The sequence below is a fragment of the Natrix helvetica genome, assembly GCF_964273705.1.
Source record: "Natrix helvetica genome assembly, chromosome: 12".
Taxonomy (NCBI): Eukaryota; Metazoa; Chordata; class Lepidosauria; order Squamata; family Natricidae; genus Natrix; species Natrix helvetica.
The window spans coordinates 7,992,436-8,004,941 of NC_138556.1; the positions used below are offsets into that span (position 1 = coordinate 7,992,436).

A 12,506-nucleotide genomic window follows, 5' to 3' on the forward strand; every position below is an offset into this window, starting at 1 on the left:
TGCAACTACTCTACATACTGTGTAAAATGAACTTTTGTGTGTGTGTGTGTGGAGGGGGAGTTAAAGGTATGTTTGTGCAGAAATTGGTTTAGCAAGACAGCCTGGAAGTTCTGTGTACATTGCATTTGAAACTTCCTGTCTGTAAGACTGTGGATAGAACAGCACCCAATCCATTTGTGACCTCATTTGTTTGAGATGGGTGTGAAGTTGGGTGGGGGCCAGATACACTTAAAAGATGGGTGTAACAAATGTAAATTTTAGAAAAAACAACAACGTTTCTTTACCATGCACTGTCAAAAAAAAACCATTCTAAGTGCCTTCCACTTCCTTATAAATACAAACATCCAAAGAACCCATTTTTCCTGGGAATATTTGGTCAGGTGTGCTTTATTGACGTAAAAGTTCCATTAACCTCCCCCATTTCACAGCTTGCTGAGGTGAGCTTCGCATCCATGTTCATCTACCACAGGGGTGTCAACTTGTGGCCCGCGGGCCAGACGCGTCAGGAGCTGGCCACGTCCATGTCCACCCCCCACCCCGTTTAGCGAAAGGGGAAAAAGTTGTGCTACGTCACATGACAACAATGTGTCATCGTGCGTTTGACACACCTTATCTACAACCTGGTATGTTACAAATGGTCAACATTAACTTTTTCTAATCCTGGAAGATTGTTTTAACTAACTGAGCATGACCAAGCCTTTTCACTAAAGTTTAAATATGGCAGGAAGGTACTTTAGGTGTTGCAAGCAAAACATCTGAGATAGTCCACCAAGAATGTTGAGTTGTTTTTTTTAAAAATGCCGTTACTTTTCTTCTAAAACAGAATTCATATTCAAGATGGAATGTATCAAGTCCTAAAAAAAATGGATGCAAAGCCTCGACTCCAAAGACACTGGTTTTAGGATGCTTCATCAGAGCCACAAAAAACACATTCGTACCGTTAATGGATTGCATTTCTACATCACTTTCTAGCAGTGCTTTTTCTGAAGGGGTTCACGGTGTGAAATGCACAATGGAAACATGGTACCATTGGAGGAGCAGAAAGGCAACCCTGAATTAAAATTTTAAATTAATTTGTCCAGCCTGTGCAAGGGGCGCACCACCATGGGCTGAACTTGTAAGCGTGCTGCGTCTTGTTGCGTTAATCAAAAGTTCTGTTTAAATGAAGATTTTTCACCTGCTCTGAAAAGCAAGGACAAGAATGCCCATATGTATTGTCATTGCAAAGTAAATAAGGAGCTTCTGCTAGAAATATATAAACCTCAGATATTGAAAGTACTGGCCTCTCCATATTTATAAAAGTTCATGCTAGAAATTGTATCCAAGCATTCACCCCGGACTGCATTCTCATTCTCGCCCCAAAATATTAGTTTTCAGCTCTTAAGTCTGAATTCGGTATGAGGTTGTAGTTAGCATGACTGGCCTGGCTTACACCATAATAACCAGTGTTGGGTCAGATGCCTTGGACTGGTCCAAGCATAAGATGATAAGGACTCTTCTCTTCGGGTTATATGAAGGATAAGGTCTTCTGTTTTTGTCTGCTTCTCCAATGCCTTGAGACAATGCAGGGTCGCACCCTGACTGCTAAATGCATGCTCATCTCCCAGTTGAGGTCCTGGGGGTAGTCTCCTGCAAGCACTTTCCTCTGCCACCTTCACGCAGCCTTGGCTCCCACTAAATGCTCAGCCAGTGGCAGCCATTTTATGAAGCAACCCTCTGCACAAAGGAGGATTATTTAAAGTGGGAGGCAAAGCCCAAGGCAGGCAGAGGGAGGAGAGGGTGAGGTTTGGAGACTTGAGGATTGCTGACATTCTACCCGATGCCAGCTGTTTCTCTCGGGCAGTGGGGAATGAGAATGGAGGAGTACGAAAAGAAGAAAGCATTTAGGCATTTTCACTGCAGGGCTGGATTGTCACAAAATGGCTGTTCCTTTGTGCCGCAGAGGCTGACAGACACATACTGCATTGCACTGTGTACTCTTTTTTTTTTTTTAAAGAGGGGTGGAAAAAAAAAACCTCAGCAGGAAGTTGGTGGAGAGTTCAAAGGCCATCTTGGGTTGGACGCGGGCTGTGGTTGGCTGCCGTCTCACTTGCTAAGAGGCGGGTCCAGAGATGCTGCAGTCCTGCCTTCACAATGACGTCGCCTCCCTTGCGCCTCCCATGCACATCCCTTCCAGCCTCCCTCCTCTGGCTATTGAGGCTTTTCGGCTTGCTCAGGCAGCCAGAGAGAGAGAGAGAGATTGAGAGAACAAGCCGCTGCCAGTCCTGGGTTTGGAAGAGGGAAAGAAAGCAGCTGAAGGATTAGCAATCTGTGCAAATTTCTTTGTGCCTTCTTCTGTTTGGGAGTGGATGGGGGGGGGGGGCATCTTAAAAGCTAGCCCCTGTCCTTGTCAGCTGCCAAATCATTAAACGGTGCTAAATTACAGAAGGATTGTGAAAGAACGGTAGAGAAAGTGTATATAATTTGCCAGCACACTCGTGCAAAATCTGGAGAAAGCGTGCCAACGTGTTTATGAACAGTATTTACGCAATGAAGAAATGGATTAGAATATTTTGAAGACCCAGGTTTCGGAAATGCCCTTTTCTCTTGAGGCACGGATCATTTCCTGAAGGAATAATAGAAACGTTCACACGCACAAGGACACACACACACACACACACACATTCACAGACACACTCAAACAGGCAGACTTGAAGAAGTCTAAACTGGTTTAGTCCTCAAAAGCTTTAGCTGCAGTTCAGCCCGTACATTTCTGTGCATGATTTCATCCTGTGATATCTTGTTCCAACACTTTTAGTGTGGGTGACATCTCGCTGCTTTGCAAGTCAACAAGGTTCATCCCTCCCCCACCCCCTTGCCCATTTAGGAGATTTAACCCTAAAAAGGAGGGAGGGAAATGTCTCACCTTTTGGTATGTATGATTAGGGGAGAGGGAGGAAGAAGGCAATATTCAATGAGTAAATCTTTAACCCTGGATTTCTGAAGGCTGAATGTACATAAGAGGGAGAATAGATTCCATTCCCTATCATCTGGAGCCCCTGGATGGTTTTATGAGAGTTCAAATGAAACACTATTTATAGAGAGATGACATTAAAAAGTAGAACATTTTGCAGACAAGACAGCTGACAAATTCTGCATTTTATCTTGGAAGCTCATTGTTTTTATCTTACAGATGTGCTTGGCACTTGCTATTTTAATTAATTTAATTGGCTCCAATCATGATGTACTTTCAAACAGCCTGGGTTTTGTTGCTCGACACCCAGGGATTGTAGTACAGTATTTAGTATTGTCCTCTTGCTAATTCCAAAGTATTCTGCCAAATTGAATCTCGGTGCTCCTACAGAAATGTGGCGTTCCTGCAAAAAGCTGATGCTTTCAAGGCAACAGATCTCTTCCTGTGTACATCTTAGCAAGAGAGTCTGCAGGAAAGATACTTCATTTAGCTAAGGGGAATAAGTTTTGGAATGCTGAAACACTACTTTTATCTTATTTGCTCTTATGATTTCCCTATTGTTATCTTCATTATCGCTCAAATGTGATTTATGGATTCTTCTTGCTTCTCCTGGAAGAGACCTATCTTTGCTAATCATAAGAGCAGGTCAACCCATGGATTTAATTTCCTAAAGAGGAAAAAAATAGTCTGCTCTAGCTAGCTTATATCATTTGAAGTTCATTTGTAAGCTATCTTAATTTTTCAAGCCAGGTGTTATTCCATAATCTTTTCACTTTGTTTGAAGTTGATAGAATCCGTAGTCCATCTTGCACAGAAAACCCTTAGAAGATGGGAAAATCTCCTTTAAAGTATAGATCTTTTTCCTTCATCTCAGTTTCACTTGCTTTGCATCTCTTTGAAATGCTTCTTTCATTAAAAATGGATTTTTCTAAAAGGGGTACATTTATTTTTTTTGGAGATCGATTTTCAAAACTCCAAAAAGCATCTATATTGCATAAAGTGGTTAGTGCCTTTCAGCTATTTTGGATGAAGAGTTCAAATGAAACAATTTATAGAGAGATGACTTCAAAAAGTAGAACATTTTGCACACAAGGCAGCTGACAAATTCTGCATTTTATCTTGGAAGCTCATTGTTTTGATTTCAAGAGATACGCTTGTCACTTGCTCTTTTAATTAATATTCTCATTAATTTCAAAATTAACAATTTTCATCTCACTTGAAACGGATTGTACGGGCTGTGATTGATGGAAACGGTAAGATTTATGGCTATGCTGAAACTCTTACAAAAAGAATTCAAAGGAAATGAAAATCCTGGTGCATTTCAATACCATCTTGATTTGGTTTCAAGTGACACTGTTTCTTTTCAACCTTTTAAATGTTACTTTGTGTATTTCTCTGTGCTTTAGTTATTTGTTTTAGTGCTGTTTGAAGAAAAGTCTTCCGGAAATTAGCACCCCTCATGAATAAACACAGGGAGGAAAAAAAAATGGTTGAAACAAAACAAATATAAAATAGATTCAAAATAACCTAGTTCTTCTGAAATTGAAATAATCCCCCAATATCCATCCTATGTTTTGAGAAGTTGAATTGAGGTCCCAGCCTATGGGGTTTCTGAGAGATCTTAGTCAGGGGATGGGATATTCCTGGTGTCATTCATCCTCGTCACACCTCAAACGCAGGCCGCTAAATTTTTTTTTGAAATTTCAAACCAGGGTGCAATGCATGAAGTTGGGCTTGATACTTAAGTCATGGTGCAGGATTGGAAGTAGAAGCTTTGATGTATCGGTGCATAGCTTCCACTGACTATACAGTTTGAAATATAATATGTATAATGGCCTTCTAGAAGATAGTTTTACTTTTGATTCATGAGCGCGATATAAAGCAGGATAGATTATCTAAGGGAAATTTGAGGAAGGATATATTTGCTAATGGTTGGTTTTTAAAATAAACATATCTACACCCTCTTCCCAAAGCTAAGGGATCCAGTTCACACATTGTGCTAAGTCATATAATGAAGTCATTAAACCATAACTGGTTGGTCTTACACAACATCCCACAATTGGTTGGATTGCCATCACGGATGAAGCCAAACAGGGTGTCCCTTTGACAATGATGGATGTGGTGTGTTACAAGAAACCAGCTGCTCTGTGGGTGGGTCGAGCTAAATTTGATGGAGGCTTTTACGGAACAAGCTTGGATAAACGTCTCCTGGTTGACACCCACTCCCCCCTTTGTGGGGAATTTCCAGAGATGTCAGTGCTTAGAAGAATAAGATAATCATTTTGATACTGAGCTCTAAGGAAGTGAGGAAAGCTCTTTTAAATGGCTTTGTATTGCTGGTCTCCAACCGTAATAAAGATTTATACTTATACTTTAAATGGCTTTTTTCCACAGATGTGGCTTACCAAAACTTTTTGAGTTTGTGCTGCATCCATGTGCCACAGCCTGAGGCCTTGTTGCTACAAAGTCACAGGTGTGGGTCTGAAACATACCCAGAGGTCAGGTTGGTGTTTAGGCATAGATATCCCCTGTGAGCAGCAGTCAAAAGGGGAACTCCACATCCGTGTGTTTTAGGGGACATCCCAAGACCGTTTTGGAGTTGGTAGATACAATTTGTTATGTAGTTGGTTTAGTGCCAAGAGTTTCCTCAGATTCTGCAGGAAGAAGAAGGAAGCAAGCAAGCTGTTTTGCTTCCTCACGCGTCTGTGAAGCGTGGCTTGGCCTCGTGCCTGGCAAACCTGAGATAAATCAATCAGCTTTTTTTAAAAGTACAGGTAGTCCTCAACTTACCACAATTCATTTAGTGACCATTCAAAGGTACAAAAGCACTGAAAAAAATGACTTATGACCATTTTTCACATTTCTGACTATTGCAACATCCCCATGGTCATGCAAATTTGAATGCTTGGCAACTGACTATGATGGTTGCTGGGACCACGTGATCCTCCTTTTGTGATCTTCTGACAAGCAAAGTCAAGGGGGAAGTCAGATTCACTTAACAACCGTGTGACTAATTTAACAAGTGAACTATTGCAGCGGTTCACTTAATAAATGTGGCAAGAAAAGTCATAAAATGGGGCAAAGCTCACACATTTCTCACATAACAACATAGATTTCTTTTCAAGGAGAAATTTAAAGAAGACCCTTAGTGACAAAAATGGATGTGTTGATATTAAATGAGCCACATTCTTCTTGTTTAGCGTTTGTACCTGGAGTTAAATAGACAGTTAGCTTTTGTGTCTCTGGTGGTTTCATACAGCCCACTAGTCCATAGTTAAACTACAATTCATTGAATAAGTCTAATTGTTCAGATTGTCAAACACTTTGAACCCTAAGCTAAACAATGTTGACTTGGACAATATGAAGAACTGGATGGCATCCAAAGTGAATAAAATAACTTCAATGAATAGTCTCAAATATGCCAGCATATTGTGTGAAGTCTTCCTGCCTCTTATCCTTAGGTATAATTCCATACATCAGGGGTGTCAAACTCAATTTTGTTGAAGGCCACATCAGGTTGTGTTTGACCTCAGAGGGCAGGTGGGGGGGGGGCGTGGTCGGGGGGGGCATGGCCATTGACACAGGCTCAAGATGCATTCCCCCCTATCATGTCTCCCCTGGTCCTTCTCTTCACTAGACTAGCATTGCCCTAACGGTTCCTGTAACCGTTCTTCATATGTTTTAGCCTCCAGTCCCCTAATCCTCCTGGTTGCTCTTCTCTGCACTTTTTCTAGAGTCTCCACATCTTTTTCAAGTCATTTTTGCCTTTGGAAGTTGTAGGTGCTTCACCACTTTTGGTTTTTAAGAATAGACTAGACAGCCACTTGTCTGAAGTGCTATAGGGTCTCCTGCTTGAGCAGGGGGTTGGACTAGATGACCTCCCAGGTCCCTTCCAGCTCTTTTTCTGACACCACACAAACAGGATGCAGTACTCTAGCTGTGGTCTTACTAAGGCTTTAAAGATTAGTAGAAGCGAGGCCTATAAACAGGGTGGATTAGATTTAAAGCAAATCGATTTAAATCACTAGTAAAAAGCCTTGATTTAAATCAACTCGGTTTAAATCGTCATTTTTGAAGAGCAATTGTCATCTCTGCCCCACAGCGTCTCTGATACTCTGTTGAGTCACTGAACAGTCCCCAATATGGCAGAATATGCAGCCTCCTCATGCTACATCACTAAGCTCCATTTCATGCTGAATAAACTAAATTATGAATGTATCTTAAATAGAAAACTTTAATTAGATTTTGACTCCCAAAAGCATTTTTATTAAAATAAATTTTAATGAAAATTTAAAGAAATCCGATTTAAATCCGGTCCTTCCGACGCGCCCTAAAAAGTTGGCTTTTCCAGTAAGCCGGCCTGGCCTGTTAATTTTAACTTATTTTAAATGTATTGTCTTTTAAATTCGGTTTGTTTTTGGGATATGGATTTAATTTTTTTAAAACTTTTGAGATGTGTGTTTTTTAATGTTGTATGCCGCCCTGAGTCCTTTTGGAGAAGGGCGGCATATAAATCCAAACAAACAAATGTAAACAATTTTTTTTTAAAAAATATTATTTTTAAATCATTGATTTTTATCCACCCTGCCTACAAGCCTTGTCCCCACTTCAGGGCTACAAGATGTGAAGAACCAGCTGGCAGCATGGATAACGCTAGGATTGTACTGTGTGTTAACATAAGGGAAAAAAACCCTGGTAGTTTTTACCTCAGACTAAAAGGCCACAAAACCTGGGCCGTTTTTCCCCCTTCCCTAATCAGAAACAACAACAAAAGCAAATGCTAAAGTCCTTTTTTGCCTTTGGAAGTTGTAGGTGCTTCACCACTTTTGGTTTTTAAGAATAGACTAGACAGGCACTTGTCTGAAATGCTATAGGGCCTCCTTGCTTGAGCAGGGGGTTGGACTAGACGACCTCCCGGGTCCCTTCCAGCTCTTTTATAAAATATCTAGAGGCAGGACAGGTAAACTTTATTCAGTTCAATTTAGTTATCATGTAACACACTTCCTCCTTGCTCAAGAAAGCTTAAAGGCTGGCTGTTTTGTTTTTGCTTTGCTTTGTTTTTTGTTGTGTTCATTCAAGTGTCTGAATCCTAAATAGAGCCTTTTCCTTTTTTCCCCCCTGAAAAGAAAGGTGAAACCTTCGCTCTGTTTGGGCAACCCTTTTTGTTTTTAAGCCCCGGCATTTTCCGAACTTCTTCTACCTCAGGTTGCTTTTAAATAAATGACTTTCTTTTTCTGTTTGGAATTGCTCAAGAGAGAGCGATGCAGGGAGGGCCGTAAAATGGTGGCTTATTCACAGATCATGTTTTCAAAATGGATCCCGACTGCAGGCCCAAAGCTTGCTCTCTCCTGCTTTCTTGCTGCCCTCTGCCAGTTTCCGAAAGAAATGCATTTTCATGTCACTCCGTTGCTTTTTTCCATGTTTTGCTTTTCACGCCTTTTAAAGCAAAACAAAGGCTCTGATGCGCTTGCAGGACATACCAAGCGATTGTGTCATGTGCTCGGCTCAGAGATCTGCTTCTGGAATTACTGCCTTTTTACCACAAGATAAAACCTGGGAGAGTTTCTTTCTTTTTAAAAAATTCTTCAGTCCAGTTCCTACCACTGAATTAATTGACTCATCCAAGGTATTTTTCTTTTTCTTTTTGAAGGGACTTTACCAGATTCTTTTCTTGATGAAATCCACTTAAGGCAAGAGAAAAACTGCTGCTTTTAATAGTTGTAAGAAACAGCCTGGCCTAATCCATGCCTATAAATTTAGCCCTACCTTATACTTTGGTATTATTGCTGATTTATCTCCAGCGGCTTAGCCTTTTAGCTTTTATTGCTATTGTTTTGTATCGAGTAACATTTAGAGCAGGCTGTTTTATAACCCACTTTGAATGTGGTTTTAAAATCAGAGGAAGAAGCATCGGCCTCTCTGTGGTTGACAGCAACACCTTGTTAGCTGAAAATGCAAATGATCAGTCAGCTCTAGTAATGAATGGCAAGGAGCCCCGTGGGGGGAAAATGGACTAAAATTGAATAAAACCAGACTAATGTGAAACTAGTCCAGCAAACAGCCTTAGAATTGGCAATGAAGTTACTGAAGCGATGCACATCATCTGAGGTGGAGTGGCAAGGGCAATTGTTAGGGCTGGTTGCTTGGCATGGTCCTTTTCCATAAACCCTGCAATCTTATGGGCTTTTTGTCGCAGAAACTGCAGGATCTTCTCACAACACATGAAACCCAGCTTCACAAAACTTAGTTGCTGCATGCACATGACTTGTAGTGTCCAAAGAAATAAATCATATAATAGTAACGTGATTTGGTTCGTGCAACAGACGTAAGACAATATTGCTGGATTTCTAGTACTTTTTATGGACCCGGTTTCCGTCTTATACACTGAGATGACTCTGGATGGTAGAGCTTTCAGGAACCTGGCCTCTTCCTACAAAACCTTATGATCACAGAGATCCTGGAATATCAAAAACTCTTGATTTCTCCTTCTTTCTGGACTTTGTGATTATTAGACTTGACCAGAGAAGGTTCCTCCAGAAAAATCAACTGCTTATATCATAATTCATCCAAGAAGTGAATACATGGGTGTGTTTCTGGAGATCTCTGTGTGTTAACATGTAGTGTAAACCTAGCACCATGATGGCGAACCTATGGCATGCATGCCGGAAGTGGCACACAGAGTCATATCTCCGGGCATGCCAGCCATTGTCCGTTGGTCTTCATGCATGCGGGAGCACCAGAAACTGGAAGAGCAGCTCCCCGGCACCCATGTGCACGCTGGGAAGCTAAGCTTCCTGTTTCTGGCACGCACATGCGTACTCGCCAGCTGGTCTTTGTGTGCACATGTGTGCCAGAAACCGGAAGCTCAGCTTCCCAGCGCGCACAGGCACACTGGTTTCCGGCACATGCTCACATTTCAGCACTCGGTGCCGAAAGGTTTCGCCAAAACTGACCTAGCACATTTGAAACCTCTAAAATGGCTCAGCTGGTCGGTAGATGAGCTTTCCAAACCTGAGTGTCCTCCTCTTCCTCAATCCCCAAAAAGAGATAAGCTATAATTTTCAGGTCAGTTAACTTCCTCTGCATTGGGGAAAGCGTGAAGCAGATCCCACAAAAATATGGATGCCAGTAAATCACTTCGAGTCGCCCTGTGCGAGAGGTGGCAATATAATTTTTTTACATAAAAGTAAATAAATAATAAATTTTATGATGGAAGTATGACGACCAAGATAATGAAGTCCACTTAGTTGTGAAGATATATTGCTAGAAGAAAATAATAAGACCATACCATATTTTGGGGGAGCTCAAAAGATAACCTGCTATATCCTTGAGGGTAAACAAAATCTCACTGTTTTTCTCCACAGTCACTCGGCGTCTGAAGAGGGCTCAGGTTCTGACTCGGGGAGCCAGTCAGACAGCGAGCAAGGCAGTGAACATGGAAGTGAATCCAACAGCAGTTCCGAGTCTTCGGGAAGTCAATCCGAATCAGAGAGCGGATCCACGGCATCCAAATCTCGGCAGACCCCTCTGGAAGCTAAGGAGAAACCAGCATCCAAGAAAGAAAGGCTAGCTGATGTCAAAAAAGTACGGCATTGCCTTGCTAAAAGTGGGGATAACTTGGGAAATTGGGAAACTTGAGGGGTGAAAGGGGTGATAACTTTGCTTGATAGGGGCTTGTGTGTCTTCGGAGGATAATGTTTTGAATGTTGGTTTAAAACATCATGACTTCTATCCCAATGCCCCAAGAAAGTTCTAATTTAGGAGAAAAGCAGGCAGAGCTGGGGGATGGAGTTAAGTATGTCATCAGCTTAGAATCATTACATTCCCACAAACAGACCAAGTCCAACCTCTCCTGAATTCCATTGATCCTTCTCTTGAGGCCAATTTAGTATTGATCTTGAGTTGTCTAGATCCTTGTGTAGAGGCTTGAATAAATCTTCTGTGCTGCAACTTAACAGACGGTCCCCATCCTTTGCACCCGACATCCAATTTGCTCAGCCAAGTAGCCCAACCTACATCACTGGAGACCTCCAGGAATGGATGATTTTTTTTCTGAGTGCCCTTGGTGTCCCTTAATGGAATACAAACACCTGCTTGATTTATTTTGCAGATGTGGGAAGAATATCCCGATGTTTACGGGGTGAGACGATCCAACCGTAGCAGACAGGAGCCTTCGCGTTTTACTATAAATGATGAGGTAAGGGGAGAGGAAACCCGTAAAGAGCAGAAGCCATCCTTGGAATGAAGGAGCCCAGTTGTTATTCGGTGGTTACATTTCGCAGTCCTGAAGCCCTGTAGCCCTGTTCCTGCAACTGAAGCCAGGTCAAAAGATCCAAGGGCCCATCGGACCTTTTATGTGTCCAAATGGGAAATGATATTATCCTCATTGAAGTCTTGGACAATCAATCCATGGCAAGAAACAAGGAGATGTTGCAGGAACAGCCCTGCTTTGAGGCTCTAGAAAGATGGCATGATTTAAAAGCATGTGTGGTAAAAGTATGTGTGTTTATATATATATATATATTGTGTTGTTCCTTTGTGTTAAACCTTTTGCCTCCTTTTTTATATATGATAAATGTAATCCTCTCTTCAAAAATCCATGCATGAGATGAGTTCAGATGGTTAATTTTTTTTTTTCATCTGATGGCTGAGACATCAAAACCCATTTCTTTTCTTCACTTCCATCCAAAACCGTATTATGGGCAGTATGGTTATGGAACTGGCCACCTTTTCTTTGCTGCTTTTGTGAGTGACCGATTCTGCCACATTTCTTCTTTTTCTTTTCTCCTTTTTTTCTGTTTGTGTGCATATTTCCCACCCCGGCCGATGTCCAAAGCGAGTAAGCAAGTTTTCCCTTCTGTTTTTTACAGACGGAGAAAATGAGGCTCAGGAAAGTTCAGAATCAGACTGAAAATGTCAAAGTTAGAAGTCCAAAGGTAGGCACCTAAATTTATATTCGAGCACCTGCAAAAATAAGCGGCACCCTCTTCTCCCGTTAAGGAGTCCTCTAAAAATGGGTCCATTTATGCTTGGGTGCCTATATATGGATTTAGGTGCCTAGCAGAAGGCACCCAGATTTGAACATTTTGCATCAAAAATAATTATTCTCTTGGCCCTTCCCTGTCTTGTCTTCGAATTCAACTCTCTTCGGTCAGATTGGATTCACCGCAATGGGAAAAATTGCAGAACAGGAATCTTCAGAGGTTTTTAAATCCTCGTCATTATTATAATTATTACTATTCTTTTTCCCTTTGGGGGCCGGTGCACTTAAGGGCAGGTGTGGTTTTTCTAATAAATACTTCTGCATCCCAGGCCTGGGTTTGTGCCACTGTATGGATACTGAAGCAATAGAGGGAAAGGTCTTGTGAAGTTATCTGAGATAATACAGAAGCAGAGACTTGTCTTAGTTTAGTGATTTTCCCGGCAGAGGCAAGATTTGAAACTGATTTGTAGGACAGCCTTTAATCTGCTTTTTTATTCTCAAAGCAACTTGGCATAAGGGATGTGTTGGCCAGGTCTGCCTTCCATTCTCTCCCCAGTTCTTCCCTTCTCT

The 12,506-nt window shown here is 41.5% G+C and overlaps 1 protein-coding gene across 4 annotated transcripts in view; it reads left to right on the forward strand.

Annotated features, from left to right (window-relative positions):
• CHD2 (chromodomain helicase DNA binding protein 2) overlaps positions 1–12,506 on the forward strand; it is a 71,765-nt gene that overhangs the window by 2,957 nt on the left and 56,302 nt on the right. For all 4 annotated transcript variants that reach the window (XM_081965036.1, XM_081965033.1, XM_081965035.1 and 1 more), the window contains exons 3-4: positions 10,318–10,537; positions 11,064–11,150. In XM_081965036.1, coding sequence (XP_081821162.1) covers positions 10,318–10,537; positions 11,064–11,150 — 307 coding nt within the window. The remainder of the gene's footprint in view (positions 1–10,317; positions 10,538–11,063; positions 11,151–12,506) is intronic.